This window comes from Sinocyclocheilus rhinocerous, unplaced genomic scaffold (genome assembly GCF_001515625.1).
Source record: "Sinocyclocheilus rhinocerous isolate Xijiao unplaced genomic scaffold, SAMN03320098_v1.1 scaffold568, whole genome shotgun sequence".
NCBI classification, from domain to species: Eukaryota; Metazoa; Chordata; class Actinopteri; order Cypriniformes; family Cyprinidae; genus Sinocyclocheilus; species Sinocyclocheilus rhinocerous.
The window spans coordinates 513043-539643 of NW_015652173.1; the positions used below are offsets into that span (position 1 = coordinate 513043).

Consider the following 26601-nt stretch of genomic DNA (forward strand, 5'->3'; position numbering starts at 1 on the left):
AAGAGAAATATGTATATTATATATAAAAATATATAAAATACAGTAAAAATGATATCAAATCAAATATAAAATAAAATCTATGCAATTTTTATTAGCAATATTATTATTATTACTTTATTAATATAATTAATAATATTGTTATTATAATTACTGATGTTGTTTTATTTGACAGATGACAGGAGTTAACAGCACTGCTAAAAATCGAATAAATCACAACAAAAACTAGACAAAAAAGCCTTAAAAATGTAATTCGCTGATATCATTCTTAACACTGTTACAATCCCGCAACTATAAGACACGGAACAGACAGTGACTCACATTACCTAACATGTCTCAAGCCACGTACGTGCATACAAGCTAAGCCAGGGCTTAAGTAATGCGAGTGAGAGCGATCTCTCAGAACTCAAGTTACATGTTGCATATAAACACAACTCGCCAGCAAAGTCAGAGCGGACACACAAGTAGAATCTACTTCGGGCTGGACACACGGCACCAGAAGAGTAAAGGTTTGTCATGCAGGATCTACACACCGCACAACAACAGGAAACAGCCTGAACGCTGCGTTGCATCCCAATCTCCCTTTTGGGGGGGAAGTTCTAATGGCCTATAAATAAACAACCAGGCCACGCATTAATGAACGCTGGGGGTCAAGGGTGGAAGGACGCATGGGAAGACCACCCACTGGATGGAGGATGGGGACAAGAGAAAGAGGAAATGAGAGCAGAGAGGAAGGGACTCACCTATGAGCAGGGTTTAGCGCTATCGCCCTGGGCTGGTCGAGATCTTGCCAGAAGAGCACCTTACGAGAGGTGCCGTCCAAGTTGGCCACTTCGATGCGGTTCGTCTCGGAGTCAGTCCAGTAGAGTTTGCGTCCGAGCCAGTCGCAGGCTAAGCCATCGGGAGAATCCAGACCTGATACCACCACCGTCTGCCCTCTGCCCAGTGTGGTCTCCTTCATAGCTGAAAAACAAGGCCTCCATTCAGTTCCACAACAGCATTATCAGTTTAGGCATTCCTCAAATGTTTCATTCTGCCTCCAGATAATGATACAACATTTTGGCTGTGCTACAGTAGGATTGCTGCACACAAAATTAATTAATATTAAAGTCCTACATGACTGAAAAATTGTGCCAAACGGCATCTCGTAACAAATCACAAGCATAGTTTGAATATGTGGAAGCACTGTGGTTACTTGCCAATATTATTTATATTGTTTTTTCATTTTATCTATCAGTCTATCCATCAACATTAAATATTTAACTCCTGATTTTGGATATTTAATTGATTTCATTTTCACCCATTTTTAGATCTAGCGCTAACTTTGGGGGTTATCAGAGATCCCACCACTTTTATTATTATTTTTAATTATTATTAGACATGCACTGCTATTCAAAAGTCTGAAGTCAGTACAAAAACAAATAATAAATAAATTAATTAATTAATTAATACTTTTGTTTAGCAAGGATGGCCTAAATAACCAAAAGTGACAGTGACAGACTTTTATTACAAAATATATACAATTTAAATAAATCCTGTTCTTTTAAATTTTCTATTGATAAAAAAAATCCTGACTACAGAATCACAAAAATATATAGTAATGGCTGCTGAAAATTCAGCTTTGCCATCACAGGAATACATTTAACATTTTAAAATGTTTGAAAATGGAAAAGAGTGTGTAAAAAAATTCTTGTAATAGCTTTTTTGTAATATTACGTCACAATATTACTGTTTTTACTGTATTTTGATCAAATAAATGCAGCTTTGGTGAGCATAAGAGACTTTGGTAACACTTTAGTGTAGGGACCAATTCTTACTATTAACTAGTTGCTTATTAGCATGCCTATTATTAACATATTATCTGTTTATTAATACTTATAAAGCACATATTCTGCATGATCATATTCTACATCCCAATACCTAAACTTAACAACTACCTTACTAAGTATTAATTAGCAGCAAATTAGGAGATTATTGAGGCAAAAGTTGTAGTTAATGGTTTGTTAATAGTGAGAACTGGACCTTAAAATAAAGTGTGGCCAAGACTTTTCTCACAAATATTTATTAGATTAAATATAATTATAAATATTATTATATTAGGTATATTTAAAATATTAGATAAACTATTCCTTTAAAAATGTTAAAAATACAAAAAAATTCTAGATTGCCATCTACAGTAATTTCCTTGCCAGTAATTCCAAACCACAAAACACTGATCTTACAGATAGTAGAGAGGTTGTAGTGAGTCTGTTTGATGGCCTCTTCACTGACGTCCGTCCAGAATATCAGGCCCTCCGAGAAGAGAAAGTCCACTGCGGCCGCATCCTCAAGATCGCTGACAACTACGGCGGACTCCGTCCGGCCCGCCTCTGCATCCACCAGCCGGACGTCCCGCCGGTTGGCGAAGAGAAGCAAGGGAGAACCTGGAGGCAAAAGTCGGATATGACCAAAAATATGGGCAAGATTTCATTTCACTTGGTTAAATCATCCTTAAAAAATGAGGAACAGACAATAACATTTTCGTTACAAATTATGACTCTGCATTTCTGCTACCAAGGAATCTGCCATTTTAAAAAAACGTGCTTCGTAATCCACTCCGTCTGTTTGCAGCAACCCAGGCTCCCTGTCTCTAAATAATCTGCGTTTTTCATGAACTCATCGCGCAAAATGAGAGGCACATGGGACACACTCTGGGGAATGAATAGCAGAGGAAAAAACGGAAATGTCTGCCCTTCATTTTGGCACCCAGACATCTCCACGGGGAACGCCAGTTGGCACCTCGCACCCGTCCGCATGTGCCAGCAAGTGCCACTCACATCGCAGTCAATAACTTCCAGGGGGTGAGGGGGGAGAGGACATATGATGTCATTAGATGCAGACACAATGACTGTGGTGAGAGTGCTGAGGGTTGGGACGTCCTGCTGTGGTTTACCAGCATGCCACTTTACTTAAGAACCATGTTACCATCGATAAGCAACTGCGTGTTTCTGTTATTCTGGGTGATGCTATTAATAATAACAACATGTAAAACTCCTCATAGGTAAATATTATCCATAAAAAGCCTAGTGTGTCATATTTGGTAAGCAAATTTTGAAGGCCTCTAAATTATCAACATGATCAAAACTTTGCTGAAAACCCTGTTGTACACAATCTACTACACGCTTTCTGTCATCTGATTGAGAGTTTATCATTTCTTACCTTCATTCTAAAACTATTCTAAAATTGCATATTTTTCTCAGTTTGGGCCTTGAGTAAAACTGAGGTGTTTTCCCTCCTCAATTATGAGAACCGTATTCTCCTAAATCACACTCTATGAGTCATAAAAGCCTGATGTATCAAAATAAAACTGATTTTATTTCAAAGAAAGTGGTTAAAATCTCTTAGAAGTAGAAGTTAATGACATTTGAGCCATTCATTGCAAGTCTGCAGGATTTTTTCTCACCCATTTTATCAGATGTTATGTAAAAATTGTAAGTCTGATCATTTAGAAAAGTAAACAAACCACATGATTTCAGACATCATTCATGTCTGTAGCACAAACTTTGCAGGATGAGTTACGCGCCAAAGTTTAATACCTGTGATTAGAGGTTTGCTTAGAGGCCAGCCTAAAGTATGAGCAAAAGTAACAGCAATTCTTGTCTTATTTTGAGATTTCGACGGTCCTAAAGTGGCATTTTCCATCACGTGATCGGAGTTTTCTGCCCAGGCCGGTATCCACTAAGCAAGCAGTCTTACGAGACTAAACAGTGCACGATATGTGATTTGGTGTTATCTGAAAGCAAACACCGCAGCAATTTTTGGCTTGAGGGTTATTTTATCAGCAACTACCAGGAAGGAAAACCAGCATGTAAGTGTCCTGTAAAGCTCTTCTGTGGAAAAAAAAAAGGTGCTAGCGAACCACCACAGATCTCCTACATTTAAGAGTCATCACATTTAACTTTATGAATCACTGGCCAGCTGGGATAACATAAGGTCTTTTTTAAACTATAAATAAGTCATTCATAGATTGAAAAAGTGGAACCAAACATTACAAATGAAGATAATTTAATAATTATTGTGACTGAAAAAAAAAAGTGGATTCAAAAGTAAATATAGTTTGTTTTATAGCCATACTATTAAAATTATTAAACTAATATTATCAAAAAAAGTTTACAAAAACAAACAAACAAACAAGATAAGGCATTCTTAACCACTATTTTCTCCACATTATGTGAAAATTTAAAAAAAAATGTACAACACTAAAAACACATTAGGTCAGGGTGAATTATTAAATGTGTTCATTTATTTAAAATATATGAACATTTATTTAAAATGTACTCAAATTGTCAGACCTAATAAACTAGCTTAAAAGGTTGAACCTAAATAAATTTGATGTTAGAAAATCAAACTTTTTTGAGCTAAAAAAGGGCAAAAACTTTGAAGGAACTGAAGGAAGAGGAGATTTATGCCAGATGCTCAGTAGCTAGTCACGTCATTTAAATATCAGTGGCTTCCTGCTAAGAACACACAGAGTTTTGGTCAAAATTTTACATACACTTTGCAGTACCTGCAAAATTTCACCAAAATAAATGGAATCATACAAAATGCATGTTCTTTTTTATTTAGTACTGACCTGAATGAGATATTTCACGTAAAAGATGTTTACATACAGTCCACAATTCAATTCAATTCAAGTTTATTTGTATAGCGCTTTTCACGATACAAATCGTTGCAAAGCAACTTTACAGCAAATTAGGTTTCTACAATATTTAGTAGTAGCTTATCAGTGGTGACTGTCAGTTAATAAACATATGGCAGAAATGTACAGAAAAATCAATTAAAGACGTAATCAAACAGACGATGAACACCATTAACAGCAATTATTATATGATGCAATCAAACTTATAGCAAAATTTGGTAGTTCTGTGTGTTGTTTCATGGTTGGCATCATCTGAGGTCCTCTGAGGGGTTGGCAAGAGAAATTCAAATAGTTGAATTTATAAAAATTACCCTGTTCAAAAGTTTACATACGCTTGATCCCTAATACTGTTTTTACCTGGATGATCCACAGCTTTTTTTTTTTTTTTTTGATAGTTGTTCATGAGTTCTTCAGAAAATCCTTCAGGTACAACAAATTCTTTGATTTTGAACCCTTTCCAACAATGACTGTATGATTTTGAGATCCATCTTTCCACACTGAGGTCAACTGAGGGACTCATACGCAACTATACAAAAAGTTCAAGCACTCACTGACGCTCCAGAAGGAAAAACCATGCATTAAGAGTCAGGGGTGTAAACTTTTTAATAGAATGGAGATGTGTAAATTTTTCTTATTTTGCCTAAATATCTTTTTTTTCTGTTTAGTACTGCCCGTCAAAAGCTACAGAAGATACTTACATGTTTCCCAGAAGACAAAATAATTTAAATTTACCCTGATCTTCAAATTCAGAAAGTTAATGCATGGTTTTACCTTCTGGAGCATCAGTGAGCGTTTGAACCTTCTGTAATAGCTGCATATGAGTCCCTCAGTTATCCTCAGTGTGAAAAGATGGATCTCAAAATCATACAGTTGTTATTATTGGAAAGGGTTCAAATACGCAGATGCTATAGTTTAACTGTTCGGGACAAGCAAGGGACTCATGAACAACGATCAAAAAAAAAAAATTTCACTCAGGTAACAACACGGTATTAAGAATCAAGCGTATGTAAACTTTTGAACGGGGTCATTTTTTATAATTCAACTATTATTTTCTCTTGTGGACTGTATTTAAACGTCTTTTGTGTGAAATATCTTATTTAGGTCAGTACTAAATAAATTTTGTTCTCTCTTATTTCAGTAAAATAATTAACATTTTGCTGGTACTGCAAAGTGTATGTAAAATGTTGACCACAGTAATTTCCACATATAACACTCTGAGAAGTCAGATTTTATAGATACTTACCTCTATCTTGGGTCATTTAAAACTATTTAAGAACATCATTTCCAAGACAAATTACCAAATGCAAAACCAAACTTTTGAACTCCACTTTTCCTACAGTTATCGCAAACTAAATGCCCAGCTATGACCCCAAGAAGTGTCTTGCAATTATTTGGCAAGTTTAAACACAACTTTAGCATGATTTACAGTTGTATACACTTCATCCAAACACAGCACTCCGTCTACTAAACAGTGACAGAGGCGTGAAGTACACACGCTGCGTAAGCAACAGACCCCACACATCAAACAATAATCGGTCGTCAGATTGTTTCTTCAATCATTTTGTCCACCTCTTTCACTCCTTTCTTCCATTTTTCCGACTACAAAGACAGATGTACTCAAATCACTGTGAAAAGGAGATGCAGGTCTATTCTTTCTTCTTATCAGCTAGATTCTACAAGCATATACATATTACACAGTTTGGTGGGACTATTGGCAATGTGCATGTCATTTAAGCGGCATAATTGCAGCATATGCTTCCATCTGCACAGAAAAGCCTTTGGAATGGTCCAGCAGAGCCTGGGAGGACTCTGACACCTCCTTCCCCGGCAAGCACAGAGCAGTGGGGATTAAAAAGATAACCTCGTCCCAACAGCTGCACTGTTTTATGAGAGAGACAGACCTCTGCGGCCCAAATGTGCAAGAAAAAACACCACCAGCATGATGCAGAAGAACCACACACTGCCCCCCACCCACCACAATCTCCCACCCAAATAGACAAGATTACTCACTACAGTTCATTTCAGTTAGTACAACCAAACACATTAGCTGATGGATAGCTAGGCTATAGTTCAAGAAAAGTAGATTCTCAGTCTTAGGGATTTCTCTTTATCACTTTATGTTTGTTTGGAGATAAATAACCTTCTTGATGTTCATTCTAGGTTTTTCAAATGTATTGTTCTGGGTCTTTAAAAAAAGATTAATAAGTTTCATGACATTCATTATAGACAAATCATATTAATCTCCAAAGAATGAATGGATTTAAAATGAATGGATGGTTTTGCAGGCTGCGTGTTCACTGACGGAAGTGCTAAAATAAACACGCATGTTTGTTAATAGATGATTGAGCCTCATTTATTATTATTTGTGTAAGAGTTTGGTTCCAAAACGCTATAAATCCATTTTGATTAATTTGAGTAAAAATGTGTTTTCTTTACCAAGAAATTGGCAAGATGAAAACCAAAATTTTCTAGGGATGTAACGATACACTCAACTCACGATTCGATTCGATTCACGATTTTGATTTCACGATTCGATTCGATTCACGATTATTTTATTTATTTATTTTTACAAAATTAGATTTAAGACAAATTATAAAATAAATGTGTCCTTTTATTATTGCTTGGACAAAATTCTGCACAAAAAAAAAATCTGCCACCGTCACAGCCCTAATAGATAGATAGATAGATAGAATTGTTTTGACAAACTTTACTTTTCTAGTTCTTTTTGCAAATTTCTGTGGTTTTACTGCATATAAATCTAATTAGAAGCCACTCAAAGGATCATGAAAGGAGTTTCTGCAAGTTCACAACTTCTGTGGACACAAATCTTTCTTACAGAGCACATCTGAGCTCACCAAGAGAAAGAAAAGGGAAAACAGATGAACTCCAGCAACTTTGTAATGGTTTTAGAGGCAACGTGCCAGAGATCTAGAGGACAAAAGCAAAGCGAGCCTTGTTTCAATGGACATTTAAACACTGCGGCTTACTAGAGGAAACAGAATCAGTCAAAGTCCAGCAATTAATTTCAGCCACAGCGTGAAGATCGCTAATCTCCCTAAACAGGAGAATTCATTTCCAGTCTATACCCGAGCACCCATATGACTTAGGAACTTCCGCTCTTCTCCGACTTTTGTAGTGCCAGGAGGGGGAGTTGAGAGCACCTGGGCCCACCGGGCTCCTCCTTTGCAGAGAAAGAGCACAAAGAAACAGCTGAAGGAGTCTGAGCTTGTCACCAGAATTAACCGTCTTCAGAAGGGAGGAGCACAAAGGAGGCTAGAGGTCTACGAACACATGAAGAGTCCTGGAAAGTGGGTAAAATAGCTTCAAATGAAAAGCTGCTCAGCTCATTCACTATCTCCGTTTTATTCCTCTGTCCTCAATCTCCTGTTACCTGCCTGATCTGCCTGATTACGATCAAAACCGGTCGCACACTTCCTCCAACCCTTATCAACAAGAGACCATACAGTAAAGTGAGAGACTGTGTTAAAGAAAACACACAAGTATGCAAAAATTTTTTTTAAAAACTGTGAACTCTGAGACATCTTTTTATTATCCTAATAAAATAATTCACACCTATCTATCTATCTATCTATTAGGGCTGCACGATAAATCGCATGCGATATTTAACGCGCATCTTATCAGTAAAGCCGGTTCTGTAATCAGCGGTAAATCTCCATCACGTGCGGGCTTTCACATTGAGCAGCATTAACTACACAGAGCCGTTGTTCACTGACGAGCTGCGCAAAACCACGTTCATATTCGCGCGATTTTTTGCGCAGCTCGTCAGTGAACAACGGCTCTGTGTATCGCATGCGATTTATCGTGCAGCCCATCTATCTATCTATCTATCTATCTATCTATCTATCTATCTATCTATCTATCTATCTATCTATCTATCTATCTATCTATCTATCTATCTATCTATCTATCTATCTATCTATCTATCTATCTATCGAAGTCGTGATCTATCTATCTATCTATCTATCTATCAGGTGCCCTTGAGCAAGGCACCGAACCCCCAACTGCTCCCCGGGCGCCGCAGCAAAAATGGCTGCCCACTGCTCCGGGTGTGTGTTCACGGTGTGTGTGTGTTCACTGCTGTGTGTGTGCACTTTGGTAAATGCAGAGCACTAATTCCGAGTATGGGTCACCATACTTGGCCACATGTCACGTCACTCACTCATCTATCTAACTATCAGGTATAAATTGCCTATGAACTTTTAAAATAATTTTGAACTGAATTAACAATTCAAAAGTCCTGCAAGTCCAGGATAAAAAAAATAGGGACTGGTTGTTACATTTCCTTCACTTTCCCCCCAAAAATCCTTTCATTCAAATGCAAACTTGTTTAATTAGCTTAAGAAGTGATTGACATTGGCAGTAGGAGCTTGACAATTGCATCAAAAGTTTTGTGGGTTTTGTTATGCTAAAATTCAACAAGGCCTTTTGTTGTTCACGTGTGTTGAATTAGCATTACATGCAACAGATTTTACTCCATCACTTTCATCTCGGAATACACAAAAATTGAAAAAGGTTTAAAAACACCGGGTTACAACTTATTACATTTGTATTAATACTACTAGAAAAACTCCAGAGACGAGGCTCTGACATTTGCAGTGATGCTTGCTGGCAGACATTTCCAACCTTACATAGTGACATGTCAACAAATGAACCACTCGCTACTGACCTGACCTGAATAAATAAGTTTTTTTTTTTCCTCAAGAAACATTTAAGAACACCAAGCCCAAACTCCAAAGAGAAATAACATGACAGTCTGTTCTCAAAATTGCAATATAATAGCTTGTAATAACTCAACAGCAGCTGCATACAAACAATGCAGGCCTGCAATAATTTAAGTACTCCATAATGCCAAAATCAGAACATTTCATCCAAGAAGAAGTATATTTTGTTCCCTCACTCTTAACAATAAAGGTTCTTCAATGGTTCGTTGCAACAGCAAGTTCTTCACATTACAGCTTTTCAATTTGGTTTACTGTTCTCTAAAGCATATATAAATGGTTTCCCACAGCACTAGAGAATTAAATTGTTTGTTGTGGAACTTATTAAAGGTTTTCCAATAGAATCAGGCTGTAAACCCTTTTTGGATCTAACAGGACTGGATTGAATTCATGTTGTTCTAACAATTTAGTAACACTATATTATAACTTTTAATACGAGTTCGATCACCAACCATAAAAACTGCTTAACAGAACACGTTCATGAACATTCAAATATAAATTAAGCATTTCTTACTATTCGAATACACATTAACTGATTGTCTTGGCATTATTTATGCAAAGACTTCTCGATTAGAAAACTAGTCTAATCATCTTAAGCAAGATTTGCGCTATAAAGTTAGTTGTAATGGGCTAAAAGACTAGTCTAAAAGAAACTAATCATCTTAAGGATTATTTTTGCAATAAAGTTATAGTTGGAATGAGTTAGAAGACTAGTTTAATACAAAAATGGACCTTGTAGCTGTTGGTAAATGTTTGGAATAAAGTTCTGAATAGAAGATAAACAAATATGAGTTAAGGCACATAATATGACTCAATCCATCTGAATTAAACTATTCACACGGTTCTGCTTCCTTGCTCCAGAAATAACACCAAACCAGAGTTCAATCTCTATCTCTCTCTCTAGGCGTGAATACAAACATCCCAGCAAACCAATAATGAATACATGGTGCTAAAACTATACATATTTAAGCACAGGCCTGTTTAAATGGCAATTTCTCACCAGCAACTGACACAGGAACGTTTTCAGCGATGCTTCTCTATAACACTATGAAACTATATGATATTAAACATTTGTGTCCAGGGTTTTTAAAAAAAGATATGTCCATTTATACTTATTTTTGCTCATATATAGTAGCTATATAAGTTGATATACTTCATACACAATTAAAAAGTGTTTAGCCTTTCTTTTATCATTTTTATGCATTTAGCATTACCTTATGATATTGCAAGACTATAATTTTAAGAATTCATTTATTACTCTGCAGGTCCATTTTAAATGAACTAGTTAAAACTAGAAATGGTGACTAGTTAATGACAGACACAACATTCATACATCTACATTTTAACCTAAAAAATAAACACAAACTACCCATATAGTAACCATTAGTAACAGTCTAACTTTCAAACTAATTACCTGTTAAGCACTAGCAATATTCGTTTGGGTTATGAATGTTATTATAAAGTGTTTCCAAGAAAATCTAGCTCTTTATACTTGGGGGTCTTTGAGCTGGCTGAGATTCTTTATTTTAGTAAACTTCAGCAGTGTTTTTGTTAAAATTGAAACGTTAGTTTATCCCTCAACTTGTCTGTAACACTATTCGGATAAAGGTCAGGGAAAATAGCCGTCTTTAAAATAGTTTTAAAAGTCCATTTAATAATTTTGCACTCTTTTTCACGCTATTTGACATCCGACACCACCGAGGCCTCCATAACACACAACCAGAGCAGTTTACAAGTCTTGTGAGCTTAAAAACCCCGACAAAACGTGTCAAATACGATCAAAAAAGTTGATTTTTAGCTTTAAAGCTTCAACTCAATTTCCAAAAGTGCACATCTCGGTTAACAAACCCATACTATAGTTTCGTTCAAACCAGCTCAACTTTACGCAGTCGTTTAGGTTATGAATGTTATTATAAAGTGTTTCCAAGAAAATCTAGCTCTTTATACTGGGGGTCTTTGAGCTGGCTGAGATTCTTTATTTTAGTAAACTTCAGCAGTGTTTTTGTTAAAATTGAAACGTTAGTTTATCCCTCAACTTGTCTGTAACACTATTCGGATAAAGGTCAGGTAAAATAGCCGTCTTTAAAATAGTTTTAAAAGTCAATTTAATAATTTTGCACTCTTTTTCACGCTATTTGACATCCGACACCACCGAGGCCTCCATAACACACAACCAGAGCAGTTTACAAGTCTTGTGAGCTTAAAAACCCCGACAAAACGTGTCAAATACGATCAAAAAAGTTGATTTTTAGCTTTAAAGCTTCAACTCAATTTCCAAAAGTGCACATCTCGGTTAACAAACTCATACTATAGTTTCGTTCAAACCAGCTCAACTTTACGCAGACGTAACTCACTAAAATTTGCTCTTAACTACTACAGTTGCATTTCTAAATATGTAAACGATCAAAATACACGCTCGTGCGAAACAAAACAAAATACGCCAAAGTTTCGCCAAACCGACCGTGCGCAAATTTGTTTCGCGCTCGTGCGTTTTACTTTGTATCACATTGTTCGCGGTGATAGGCTATAATGACTTCAACACTTCAGAGCCGTAGGAAAAACTCCACAAAAACTATTTTACTCACCGCGAATCACCGTCAGACTACAACAAAGCAGCAGTTCCAGCAATAAAATCTCCATCGCAAGCGCTCCCTGCTTTAATTCCATAATCCCAGCTCCATTTCTTCGAGGTATTGGTGTTAGGAGAAAGTTTGTAGTCCGTAGGTCGATCAGTCGGACTTTTTTTCTTCTAGCGATAGTAGAGGAGGCACGAGGAGGGGAATGACTGACAGCGGAAACTGATCGACGTCATCATGTGGGATTGTGCCTCTCCAGTCCATTGGAATAGCAGAGCGAACAGAAGAAGACGCACCGTGTAAACTGTTAGTCAATTTGAAAAAGTAAAATAGCTTAGGCTACTACTGTAAATGGATAAGTGCAAGGATAAATGTGCAGCAAAATTTTATTTTAACACTGCAGTCTGTGGATAAAATTAGGCTATAGCCTATATATATTTTATATATATATATATATATATATATTTTTTTTATCAAGAGTAAATCTGTATTTTTTTTTCTACTGGAGTTTTTATGTTGCATTTCGTTCGTTATGTGTGTTACCATGATGGTGTTTTATGTTTATGTGTGTATACTCTTTCATTATGTTATTATTGGCTACAGTTGTTGGAGAGGCCAATCATGATGAACTTTTAGTCATCATGTGGGCAGCCAAAGCTGTTATCAGTACATTTTACAGTAACAAACAGATTTTAATCACTCAAGCAGGCTGGAATATTAACATTATAAGATTTATTGACGTATATACAGTTAGGAGACACCAAAAAATATAGTCAACCTACATCAACGCTGTCAAATAATGTTCGAAATGTCTAATTGCTTTTGTGTAACCGAGACATTAGGTTTGTGTCTATAAAGAAATTGGCTTTCAGAAATAATTCTGACATGTGCTGACTTTAAATCAGTGCATTTCACTTTTTTTATTATTTAGATTTAATAATGTACAATGCTTAATTGTGATGCTTTAAATCATAGGACCATCTATGGGTTGTCAACAGGGAAGGGTCCTGATTAAGGGGGCCCACTATAGGTTCACTATGGTATAGCATACTCATCAACCCCAGTGGAAGGTGAGGGACATGATATGACCATTCTAAAAGTTTCATTTCTGTTTTTTAAAATAAGGGGGGGGGGTTCAAAGTTGTGTCATTTGACTGGAATGGAAGTGAAGTTATGTTCTATATGTAATTTATGGTTAACACTAACAGTCTTCCACTAAGACAGACTTCCACTAAGAACTTCTGTGGCTTTATATTCTGGTATTTCAGGGGATTTTTTTTAGTACAAGCAACCATCAATGTTTTATAATAATAAAAATCCGAAATATAAAACGAGACCAACATGATTCAAATGTTAACATGCAGTAAGACTATAGAGCTGTAAAATTTGGTGTTGGGAGAACTTCATAAGACATATTGAGTTCTCTGATTGCAGATTGTCAAAAAGGAGTTCTGAAACATTAGGAGACAAATGTGAGTTTAGTGTCTTTGAGAGTCTTTTTCTCAGGAGAACAATTTGAAAGGCAGGAGAAATAACTGAGATATTAAAGAGATCTCATTTAGTCTTTGGAGAACTTGATGAGACAGATAACAGATTGTCAGATGAGTTCTGACATATTAAGAGACAAATGTGAGATAGTGTCTTCTCATCTTATTTGGTCTTGAAAGAACTTGAGACATAGGCCTATTTGAGTTCTCTGATTGCAGATTGTCAAATATGAGTTCTGAAACATTACGATATAAATGTGAGATTAGTGTTTTCTGGAGTCTTTCTCAGGAGAACAATCTGAAAAGCAGGAGAAATGACTGAGGTATTATCTCATTTGGTCTTCGGAGAACTTGATGAGACATATTTGAGTTCTCTGAATGCAGATTCTCAAATGTGAGTTCTGTATCATTATGATACTTATTCACATTAGTGTCTTCTGCAGTCTTTTCCTCAGGAGAACAATCTGAGAAACAACTGAGATATTAAAAAAGATATTACTTTGTTAGGGAGAGATAAAAGCTTTAATATGCATACAATCTGCTTGGTAAGTGAATGACAGATCAATTCTTCTTTGTACTTCAAAAAACATCAGCTTAAACATGCCACGCTTGGCACAGTATCTCCTGTTTGTTGATAGTCTGTTATGTTTCTTCATGCTCGTATGAAAGCTTATGTTATAAAAGAGTCAAATACAATATGCAAATTATTTTCGGCCTCTTTCATGAGTCCTGAGGTGCGGTAAACATCAAGGATCGAAACCCCTGGCGGACTAAAAGCGCTCATTGGGCTGAATGGTAAAGTTCTGCAACCAACTCCAAATCCAAAGTGAAAGCATATGTACGCGGTAGTGCGTGTGAGCGAAGCAGGCAGTAATTCCCGGGCCTAGAGAAATATGCTGTAATGAAACCTGCCTTTACAGTCACCTGTGCAATATAGCTCTCGGCGTTCTCTTTGATCCGCCGAGCACTGTGCGCAAATAAAAAAAAAAACACTTTCTCCACTGCCCGTTGTTACTTTTGAATATTAGTCTTTGTATTAATGCATCCAAGACCTAATGCAAGACATATTTTGCACGTAACAGATGCCATCTGGAACAAGTCCTCTTAAAACAAAGGGTTTATAGAGGCATCATGTCAATGTGCTTTGCACTAACCCTGTTGCTTGCTACCTACTTCTCACTGGACATTCATAGTCAGGATTTCATAGTCGGCCTGAAGCCGTGGTGAAATATGTGTCTGCCACTTAGTTACACAACTAAGAAAAACAAGGATATTATGTTGAAAGTTGTAGCAAATAAATGGCTAATAGCTAGTATCAATACCAAACCATCAAAACAAATGAGAGGTCCACTGTTTTGTTTGGAGAGCGAAGTTAACGTTTTTATTGGAAATTTGTCGGCATTGTTTCTGTTCTGGCAGGAAGTAAAAATCTAGGATGTCAAATGCCAAAAGAAAGCGAGAGATTGGGAAATTTTGAGGCCTGAGACAATTCCTTTGGAAATGACAGAAATGCAGCACTCAACAAGAAATGTGTTAATCATAGGTTGTGAAAAAAAAAAATTTATATATTTTTTTAGGCTAGATCAGGTCAGCAAATAGTTGCACAACCATCTGCAGAAGATAACAACGAACTCCAAACTCCGTCCTGTGCTTCTCTAATAAAATCCACATTTCACATAACTCCTGTTGTTTCCCCCCAAAACAAAACCGTCCCCTGGTGAGCTTGTTGTAAAGGTGTCGGCCCACCTTCCTTCCAACTCGTTATTTTCCTCCTTGCCAGTTAAACTTCCAGACCTTTAAAATTAGACAATGTGCATCGCAGGTTTCCAAGGTGCAATTATTGGCCGACAGATGTGGCTTGTTTATGTGTGGCATCTTGTTTACTCCAAAGAGTGATTGATATGCACTACTCATAAAACACTTTGAAACCACGGGAAACCTGGGGCCCACTGGCTCCAAAAGTGAGGTGATGGACCCCTTGAACTTACACATCCTTTTCTGTTTGGTCATCAACAGGTTTTTTTTTTCGAATTTTCCATGCTGATTTGGAATAACCATTGTAAATATGGTGAAATGTGTTAAAAAGAGCCGAGAGGACCAGCTAAAAGCATTAAGTTAGCCAAAACAATTAAAGAATTTACTCAATAACGAATAAGAATTACTCACAGACCCCAAATTGCAACTAAAATAGTCGAAAATACAACAAAAAAGTAAATAACCATTTAAAAAGTAACCTGGGAGGCTGTTTGCATTCATATGTTTTCAAATATCATAGCGACAACGAACGAACAAAATGTAAGCTGTGATGGCTGATTCACAAACAGGTTCTTTTTTAACGAGAACTTTAAAAAGATGAACCAAACAGTGTCCAAATCAGCTTGAATCAGACGCACAGATCTGTGAATCATTTGGAGTTGTTAGTGAGTTCATATCTGACTCCCTCACTGAACCGAGAGTCGTTTATCAGTTAGGCCAGGGGTCTGCAACCTTCAATGTCAAAAGAGCCATTTTGGCACCTTTCCCACCGAATAAAATTCACGTGGAGCCACAACATATTTGATCCCCAAATAAAGATAACACGGCATATAGCTAAAGTGTTATATTCAGTTATGTTACAGGGCATGGGGAGTAGCAATCATTTCATTAGTGAGGGGGACAGAAATGTCAAATGTAGTAGTAATAATAATAATAATAGACCTAATAATATTTATTTATGTATGTCTAATTGACAAAAAAAAAACTTTCTTATCTCTTACTTTTAATTGGCTAAGAAATAAAATACACTGCTGGACAATAACCAATCATTTGTCTTTTATAATATTTTTGATATATATTTTAATAACGACAATTTTATGGTTATGATTGTATAATCAGTATAATAGTTTATATACTTCAAACACATTTTTCCATTTTTATCACAGAATAAGGCAGAAAATATATTTTATAGCTTCTGTACTGGAATTAATGCTATGTCAATTACCACTGTATCATTCATATAAAAGACTTGAAAAATAGGGGTGGGCCGATAGACGATGCCATCGTCCATCGCCCATCGCCGATGGCTGATATTAATCACGATGTTGAGCTGACATCGTGATCCCCCCATAACCCCCGCAATCAGCCGCATCCCAATACCGTGTTCGGAAAGAAAATGAAGTGTATATGGTACCCCTCAAGGGAATAAATATGAGATGGGAGGAAAATACATATTTTAATAATTTATCTCGCAGTTATATCATTGGGTAATTATATTGTATATAAATTGCGGGCATCAGGGAGCCACTAAACAGCTTTTGAATGCAGGATCCATTTTAGTTTCACTTTCGAGATTCCCGATTGCACTTATAGCTACATGGAGCAGCAGTACTTGCCACACATTTTACAAGATTAGATGTTTGTCAGTGGTGCTGAGAATCTGCAAATCATTCGCCATCGTCCTCAGTCAGATCAGTAAGCAGGTTTATGCTTGTTATTCAGCTTAGCTACAGCCATAGCGGGATGCCTTTGTCCATATTAGGGATTTCCTTCGAGTATGAATGAAACATACAGCGCATGAGAGTGTTCAGCGCTCCGTGATGTTCACATCATTTTGGATAAGAATAACGTATCCAAAACGACGTGACTATATTGTCCCTTTTAATTTAAATCTAGATTTATTCACATTGGCCCTTGAAAACCTTTACATGAACACACTTGCCCGAGAAAAAGTGCATGGGAAGAGTTTAGTTTTTATTAAAAGTCGGGGGGGACACCTTTCCCGCTTATTGTACACCCATGCTACAGGGAGTCACCGCAGAGGGATGAAAGAGCCGCGGGTTGCCGACCCCTGAGTTTAGGCCTATGTCCGATTCAGCTGCGATCCACTCATTACTGTAAACCAATGTAGCTACTACTTCAGGTTCACAAGACTGGTTGTTCATGACAACGTGTACACATCTTAACATTATTTTGTTGCAGTCAATTAATAATTGTATTAAAAAAAACATTGAAATATTTAACAAATATATTAGCTATTGTTTAGCAGAGGTCGTAAATTTGTCATTTGGCTCCTAAAGGTTTCATTTTTTCAGAGCCCTGTCACATTTGTTAATGTGCTAGTTAAATGCTGACCATCTTATTTTTGGGGGTGAACTTTAAGAAATTAAGAGAAGTGAAACACATAGAAGCTCCATGATGATGAAAGTTCAAATTTCTGTGGAAACCAGATGCACAGATTACCGTCAGCCTAGTCATGGATCAAAGTTAAGTAAACATCAAGTAGAGCCAGACACTTCACACGCAATAAAATAACACGGAGTGCAAAGTAATTTTTTTCTTTATTATATATCTTTTTAACAGTGCAGCTATTAAGACTTACAAAATCAATTTGGCATATATCAAACTATCATACTTCATCCCTTCCTCTGATCTGTTCTTTGTTCCAGACACTAAATACACAATGGCTATTATTCCCTTTATCAGTTATTCCCTTGTTATTGGTTATTCCCTTGGCTTTACAATAATGTGCTTCTGTGCCACAATTCCTGGTTTGGCATTTATTCTTCACACACACATACAAAAAAAAAAAAAAAAAAAAACCCATTCATTCATAAACAATTCTTTGAAGGTTCCTGAACCGTTCCCACAAACATAAAAAAGGCAATTATTGCAGCCAACTCATCAGCTGCAGATGAAACACTGGACATGACAGATAAGACAAAACATTTCCATATATTGCACTATGAATCCCTTATAATGACATTCGTTGAACGAAGGTTGAGGGCCAAATTAATACTAAGGCTTCAGCCCCATGTGTCAAGAATTACGTGGAAGCTAAATCTGCATAGAAACAAAAGATACACATCATACCAACTCGCTTGAGCACCAGCTGGATTCTCGTATCTAGAAGTCGTACGGGGCTTTTGAGCATTTGAGTGCTACCAATGGATCTCAAACCAAAGTCAATCTGCTACCAACCTTTGAAAATGGAAATATACTGAAATGTAAACCACACAATCCCGGTCAGACCCCCGAATCAGAGTACATTCCATTGATGAGATAGTCGACCCGAGTGTAGTCCTTCCGCTTGTAACTCTCGTATGCTTGTTTGAGAATCAGCGCCACTGTGACCACGAAGAAGAGGAGGCCAAACAGAAGAACGGCCAACAAGGAGCTTGTGTTCAACAGGTGGCTGGTCAAAGGGTCTCTGGCCACCTCAATCATAACTTGGTCCCCTTTGGGAATGTCCTTAGGCAGTGCAGACACCACTACTGAGGGGCTCAATGAGGTTTTTGACATGGTCTGTGATGGCTTCTTCTGATCTGATGATGCTGCAGAAGTTTGGATCAGTTTTGTGGAAGGAGTGAATGAAGGTGTTGTAGGCACTGATGGTGAGATGCTGGCGGACATATTGATCCCTGATGGTGACGGTGAAGACGACTGTTTTGGAATTATGGTTTGTGCAACTGTTGTAGTGGTGGTGGTTGTGCTGGTAGTTGTTGGAGAGGGTTTAGGGCTGGTTGTGGTTGGTTTAGGTGTAGATGTGGTGGTGGACGTCACTGCTGGTGTTGTCGGAATGGTTGCGGTGATCGCTGGTTTTGCCACTGCATCAGTTGTGGCGGCTTTCTCTGTTGGAGTTGTCTGCAGGTTGGTGGTCGTTATAGTTGTAAAGTTGATTTGTAAAGTGGCCGGATCTGTGGTAGTGGAAGTCATGGAGATCGAGACGTTAGGTTCGGTTGGCAAAGGTTGTGTTCCATTAGATGAAGAGCTGGTGCCAGCAGACTGATAGGGAAGCGCTGATTTATCAGTCTGATTTTTGCCCACATGGATAGAGTCTGCAAAAACAAAGTTTGGGTTGGTAAATGTGGCCGGATCTGTGGTAGTCCTGGAGATCGAGACGTTAGGTTCGATTGGCAAAGGTTGTGTTCCATTAGATGAAGAGCTGGTGCCAGCAGACTGATAGGGAAGCGCTGATTTATCAGTCTGATTTTTTCCCACATGGATAGAGTCTGCAAAAACAAAGTTTGGGTTGGTAAATGGTGACATCGGTCTGATATTCTGGAACCCGTTATTGCACTAATGTCACAATTTAACCTCACAATTTACTGTTTTGTATTAGTGTGACAAATAATTGTAAGAGGTAAAGTTAATGAATGAAACAAATACAAACATACTTGCAAGAGATGAAAAATTATATTATTTAAGCACAAACATATAAAAAAAAAATGCAGGCAAACTGAGGAGAGGTATTACCATTTGTGATCACACCAAGTTCCACTAACAAGTCGTTGAAATTTGTGACATTTTCACAAGAAAAATTCTGGGTATTATTCGGGCAGCTGATGAGAAAACACACAGATTGTTTTGTATTAACTATAGCCTTCCAACAGACTTCACCTTCAGGACCTGAAAAATGAAGAACAAAGCAAATCAACAGGATGTTCTCTTAAAAAAAAAAATCAAATATTGTTACTTGAAATAAACCTTGTTTGTAGTGAATTTCGATGGACTTCAAAACCACATAAGATTGTTGAATAGACACAGTTGCTAATGAATCAGAATTGTGAATGTGAGTTGCAGACCAAATTAACTGTGGTGAGCTAAAAAGAACCATTCAAAACTGATTCACAAATAAATGACTCTTATGAGCAAGTTCTGAATGAGTCATTTAAAAAGGTAGATAAGTCATGTTTAAATCAATCTGACTCCTGACAAAATAGGGGGTAAAGTTACGGAACAAAACTAAATTGAATACAAATATATTCACAAGAAATAAAAAATTCAAGGTACAAACATATATTACACCAATATTACGTCAATTTGGACATACAATACAAAAAGATTATGAGCCATCATCAATTTCCAATCCATAAATCATCAAATTGCAAAACTGGACACTTTGTGCAACCATAACCCAAATTTAAGAGAACAAATAGCCTAACCCAAACTTGAGTTTCTAAAGACTGTTTTTAGAGTGTCATGGCCAAATATATTTTACAGCTCGCTCTAAAATATGAAATAAAATGAACAGTGCAACCTGTGACTCGTCAACCTCGGTTGTTTTCATTGGGACAGAGACGTTCCCCGAATGCTCATTACTGGATGTCAAACTGTATATCCTGAGCTCTGCAGTCTTCGGGAACGAGCCACATCTGGGAGGAAAAACAGGCCTTGCCGCACCTCTCTTTGATCCCCTACCAGCAGCCATGTGTGCATTAGGTACAGCACACCTCAACCTCCACATCCGTCTCCACTCTTTCCCTTATTCCCACTTCCCTTGATTACTTAACCAGGTGGCTGCAGCACGGCAGGACCAACGGGGCTATAAAGAATTTGCTTGCGCTGGCACTGCAGAATGCTCCAAAATGCCCCCATTTCCCTTTTTGGACCTTGCCAACAGACAATCATCCAGTGTTTAAAAGCTCCAGGTGAATAAATAATCAACCTCGGTGAAGTGAAAACCCCCGGTTGAATCATCTCTTGGTCAGCGTTGACACACTAAATCGAGAGGCCAGCTGCATCGTGTGCATTTTTTTCCTTTTAAACACTTCTCCAGCTGTTTGAAGCAGAAAACGCATGAAACCAAAGGCGAAAGGAGAGCGGTGTGAAATAGTACAGGACCTGGCCTGATTTTTGCACCTTGCCCTGTAGTACGTTTAGTCTTTGACGTGTCCAAAACACACCGTTCCCTGCAGTGGAATGTGGAATGCTTATGTATTTATAGCTCGCCATCATTCCAAACATTTCAGACTTCCAGATGGCGATGGTGATTCTGACCTTGCTTTCCATCTCCGTACAGTTAACGTGATGGAAACTCAATACCGACAACGTATGTGCGTGTTATCAGGCGGGGGCAGGGCCAGTCGCTCTACCCCTGAACACAAAGCCAGTCTCGGGGTCATTTCAGCTGTCTGCGTGTTTACAGAGGTGGCGAGATAGTCAAGTGCAACGTGTGTGGTCAAAGCAAGAGCAGGGGGAAAAGGAAAAAAAAAAAAAAAAAAAGGAAGCAGCGCCTGGCGCATAAGCAGAACAGCCAGCCCAGGCCTCCCTTTCATCTTAAATGGGAAACACATGGCCTTCTTTGAAAGTGCATGTCCTTCAAGGGAAAAACGTGATGTATAAAAGACAAAACACAACATATGGCTTTACTTAAAAAAAAAAAAAAAAAAAAAAAAAATTCCGCAGGTACCCCGTTTTATCTATGAAGGTAGCATGCAGATTGCATTTCATTCTCAAGCCCTCAAAGAAACAAAGAAAAAGAAAAACAGGCTGGTTTAACTCTTGGAAATAGTGGAAAATAATCAAACAATTATGTTTGTGCAGGGTTCAACAATAAGGATGGCCTGTGTGAGAGAGTTGCAGGCCAGTTGATGGAACTGTCAAGACATGCACATACTTCATTTTGCAAACTTAAAAGGATTGTTCATTAAAAAAAAAATAATAAAAATTCTGTCATCATTTACCCAGATTCATGTCATTCCAAAACATGTATAACACTTTGAACAAAGCCTCAGTGAGTTCTTTTTTTTTTTGTCCATACAATTAAAGTCAATGGGGTCCAATGATGCTTGGTTCTTCAATATACACACACATATACATACATACATACATATAAATATATATATTTTTTTTTATTTTATTTTTTTTATTTTTTTTTGTATTCCACAGAAGGTTCCGAATAGTGCTGTCAAGCGATTAATTGTGATTAATCGGATCCAAAATAAATGAAGTTTAAATGAAGTTTTTGTTTACATAATATATGCGTGTGTACTGTGTATATTTATTATGTATATATAAATACACACACGCATGTATACATTTCAGAAAAATATGTTAGGTTTATATATTACATATATTTATATACAATATAAATTACATGAATACAAATATATACATTTAAATATTTTCAAAATATATACTGTGTGTATTTATATACATAAATATACACCGTACACGCATATATTATGTAAAGAAATTTTTTTTCTAAATGAAAATCAATCAAATTAAATAAAAATTAAAAATAAATTAAAATCAATCTGATGTATTGAATATTGCCAAATTCTGCTTATGAAGATATAACACAAAGGTACAGTTATCAAGATGACTTGCTTAGACAAGGATTTGTGCGAAAAAATTTATCCATGTAATAAATATAAATAAAAACTAGTGCTGTCAAACGATTAATCGCATTCAAAATAAAGGTTTTGGTTTACATAATGTGTGTACTGTGTATATTTATTATTTATCAATTTGCACTGGCTACCAATAGCTGCTCGCATAAAATAAAAAGGCATTAATGCTTGCCTACAAAACCACCACTGGCTCTGCACCCGTTTACCTAAATGCATTACTTCGGAGTTACGTGCCCTCTAGAAGCTTGCGTTCTGCAAGTGAACGTTGCTTTATTGTGCCATCCCAAAGAGGCACAAAATCACTTTCACAGACTTTTAAATTAACTGTTCCCTCCTGGTGGAATGACCTGCCCAACTCAATCCAATCAAGTCCTTAGCCATCTTCAAGAATCGGCTAAAAACACATCTCTTCCATCTTTATTTGACCCTTTGTAAGTCGCTTTGTATAAAAGTGTAAATGTAAATGTATTATGCATATATAAATACACACATATGCATGCACATATTTAAGGAAAATGTTACGTTTATATATTAAATATATGAACATGTATATATTTATATTCATATAATTTGTTATATATGTAAATACATGTAAATAATTTCAAAATATATACTGTATGTGTGCATTTATATAAACATAATAAATATACACGGCACACACACATTTATTATGTAAACAAAAACTTTTATTTTGGATGCGATTAATCGTTTGACAGCACTAAAAAAAACCTATTAGTAAATATAAAAATATATGAGAAAATAATGTTCTTCACACACAAAAACACTTTAATATTTTGGCATGGCAAACGTCTGTCAGAGTAGTAGCCTTAAAGGGTTCGTTCACCCAAAAATGAAAATTAGGCTGCGTTTTACTCACCCCCAAGGCATCCTAGGTGTATATGACTTTCTTCTTTCAAACGAATCCAGTCGGAGTTATATAAAAAAAAAAAGTCTTTGATCTTTCAAGCTGTTTAATGCCACTCAGCAAGTGTTGCATTGCTTCAGTCCAAAAGAACTTGAATAAAAATCGCCCATCCATATAAAAAAAAAAAAAAAACGGCTCCGGGGGGTGAACAAAGGCCTTCTGTAACGTATCGATGCGTTTTTGTAAGAAAAATATCCATATTCAAACCGTAATAATCACTTTAATCTAGCTTGCGCCAACAGTTGTACACAGAAGCAGTTCTGGGAGAATGACATATGAGGTCAGCGTTGCGCATGTGCTGGTGAGTCTCGTGAAAACCAACGTTTGTTTACAGGATCAAAGGAAGCAAAGAGAACCTCATGGCTCATCCTTTGTAGTTACCTATATCTCAATATTTTATTGAAATCCACGAATATTTATTCAGAAATGTTACATATATATATATATATATATATATATATATAAAAAAAATAATTACTGAAACACACTTTGTCTAATATTATCTAACTAAAGTAAGAACTCTAATAAATTTAATAGAATTATAACCTGAGAAAAATAGCCAATACACAACATTTGAAATGTTAATTTCCTGCAGTTAGTTAGAGTATTTCTTAAAAAAATAAATAAATGAAAAAAATGTAAACATTTTATGAGGCAATAGCAGACTCACTGCATATATTAACTTAATAAATGAGATTTTTAGTAGCAGCTCACTGTGAATTTTACATCAATGATAATTGCACGAATTACCACAGGCACAAAAGGTCACTGTTGTGTCTTATGGGTCATATAATGATTAATTAAATTAAATTTTCCCCACTGACCTTGATCTTTTGAGAGAAGAGAGCAATGCACAATGAAATCATGCTGTAACTTGTATGCAGAACTCAAACCTTCTTCTAATAAATAAATAAAATTAATAATAAAAAAAAAAACCTGATGTGCAATGAAACTGTTGCTGTAACTTTCAGAACTTGAAACTTTGATTCCATTCCAAAAATAGAATTTATGGATCCAGCTGAACTAGTTGGATTTTCATGCATTAATATAAGACTGTAGACAATAACTCATCAACAATGCCTATACCTGAGATGCTAATAATGCTAATGCTATTAATGCTAATACCGAGACCAAATAAAATGATACATCCTTTTTAAATCAACAGTGTCTATATCAAAAGACCAGGAACAATTCATTTGAATGAGTGCACAGAATACACTGCATTATTATAAGCTTTTCTGTCTCTCATTTGTGCTCAGGTCATATGAATGGAGGGTGACTCCAGTGCTGTACTAGACTGCACCGCACATTTGTGTAAAAAAAATAATTACTGAAACACACTTTAAAGGAATAAGTCAAAAGGACATTTGAGGTGCAGTAGAGATAGACTTACAATATTTTAGGTCACATTCCCCTGGGTCGTCCACAGTCACATTAGCCACTATCCTAAGGCCATTCTCCAATGGCAAGGGTGCACATGGAAGGACAAGGAGCCCCAGAATGGGCAGCAGGACCAGAACGGGATGGACAGTCATGATCACATGAGTGGCTGAGATCATAATGTGAGAGAGGCTCACATCCCCAACACCTGTGAGATATACGAAAACAACAAAACTGTTACTCGACTCAACTCAAATATATTTACTTTTTAAATACATTAGATGATAGAAAGATAGATAGATGTGAATTGTATCAGAGAAGGAAGTGAGAATGAACATAAATGTGATTCAATTGCGCCATCTAGTACAAATTCCAAAACACTACAAGGAAAAGTTTCGAAATTTCATCTGCTCTACCTGCAAAACAGCTGTTTCAATCCTGTTCAACTAAGACTAGACCACAAGTGCTATAAAACACGTAGGCATAATATAAAGTTACCGTTTATGTTCTTTTTTTCACATTAGAAGCTCCCATTTTAAAGTAACATAAGCCCTAACCTCTTCTAAGTGCTTTGAACTGGAGTTGAACCTGCAGTTATAAAGGCTTTGTTGGTTATAAGGAAGTTTCAAAAGTGAATAAATAGGTCTTGGGTGAAGCACATAAATGTCTGCCACACCCCTCCAAATGCCTGGTTACAGCGGTCACTGCAAACAGCACTGAAGGGCTCACTAAACCCGTTCCAGGATGTACAGATCATATGACTTCCATCGAGGCTTGAACAAAGCAATGAAACTCACTAAGAGATGAAGCAGATTATTCACGGATGGTCCGGCTGAGCTGGAATTAAAAACAGAAAAGAAATAAAGCAGCTTGTAGCTATAGAGAGAAAAAAAAATTAAAGAAAAAGTAGGATTAAAATCACTTCCATAGAACTATCAGCAAAGAATGCCAATGCATTATTGCATCTATTTTTCTTAACCTATAAAGGGTTAATTAAGACACGCATGATACACATTACTAAAGGTTTTATAATTTTAACTTACAGCACAATAGAAGTAATTATGCAAACGAATGCGGTTACAAATCACAAATACAACCTAAAATACTTATCTTAGAGTATTATTATGGTTACTAACTTCTTCAGAGTCATAACTATGGGAATGTAGGTCCGTTAAGAGGAGTGTGATTACAAACACCACTATTGTTTGCGGTTTACAATGGAACATGTTTTCTAACTCACTTACATTTGGATCTACTTTTCTTAGAGACACACCCTACAGTATAAATAACATAAATATACATATTAATTGCACTAAGTACAAGTTGATTTAATTAAACAAGCAATTGAATGGCTACAATAAAAGTATGACACAAAAACGGTGTTAAATATAAAGCATTGATAAAGCAAAGATTAAAAAAAACTCACGAGGATGCACTTACCAACAAATACAATGCGTCCTTTCACAATAAAAATGTCAGTTTGTATGCATGTACACAGCAGCGTTTCCAAAACACTTTCTTTAGTTTACAAGCGTAAGCAAATGAATACCGTCTCATTCCTCATGCAGTGCGTGGTTATTGTCACTCTCCTGTCAAGTGTTTCATATTTTAATTCGGGTTGTTTATATAAGTAGCAGCTAGCCGACAGACACGACACGCGAGTGATGCGACAAGAGGAAATGCAGGACTTCCGGGTCACGCAGCGGGCC

General features: G+C 36.6%; 2 protein-coding genes across 3 annotated transcripts in view; both read right to left on the reverse strand.

Annotated features, from left to right (window-relative positions):
• Positions 1 to 12165, reverse strand: part of LOC107714037 (low-density lipoprotein receptor-related protein 5-like) — a 69771-nt gene extending 57606 nt beyond the window's left edge. Inside the window, exons 1-3 of the mRNA XM_016519729.1 lie at positions 12000 to 12165; positions 2220 to 2420; positions 741 to 960 (exon numbers count right to left, since the gene is read on the reverse strand). Coding sequence (XP_016375215.1) covers positions 741 to 960; positions 2220 to 2420; positions 12000 to 12081 — 503 coding nt within the window. The 5' untranslated portion in view covers positions 12082 to 12165. The remainder of the gene's footprint in view (positions 1 to 740; positions 961 to 2219; positions 2421 to 11999) is intronic.
• A 5794-nt stretch (positions 12166 to 17959) lies between these two features.
• On the reverse strand, positions 17960 to 26586 carry LOC107714035 (mucin-2-like). Of its 2 annotated transcripts, none has more exons than XM_016519727.1 (5): positions 26333 to 26586; positions 25690 to 25729; positions 24906 to 25100; positions 19709 to 19861; positions 17960 to 19464 (listed from the first exon to the last, which is right to left on the reverse strand). In XM_016519727.1, the coding sequence occupies exons 3-5, from the start codon at positions 25069 to 25071 to the stop codon at positions 18479 to 18481; spliced, it is 1305 nt and encodes a 434-aa protein (XP_016375213.1). In that variant the 5' UTR covers positions 25072 to 25100; positions 25690 to 25729; positions 26333 to 26586; the 3' UTR covers positions 17960 to 18478. The 2 variants fall into 2 exon arrangements, with proteins under 2 accessions (XP_016375213.1, XP_016375214.1); XM_016519728.1 differs by having other exon boundaries at positions 17960 to 19290; positions 26333 to 26585.
• Positions 26587 to 26601: the final 15 nt, after the last annotated feature.

What these genes read in the sequence shown, in the direction of transcription:
- LOC107714035 (XM_016519727.1), bottom strand. Translation starts at nt 25,071, where the DNA reads ATGATCTCAGCCACTCATGTGATCATGACTGTCCATCCCGTTCTGGTC. An exon ending in GGAATGTGACCTAAAATATT is followed by an intron (nt 19,862 to 24,905) that starts GTAAGTCTATCT and finishes TTCATTTTTCAG; the next exon opens with GTCCTGAAGGTGAAGTCTGT. An exon ending in ACTTGGTGTGATCACAAATG is followed by an intron (nt 19,465 to 19,708) that starts GTAATACCTCTC and finishes TTGTTTTTGCAG; the next exon opens with ACTCTATCCATGTGGGAAAA.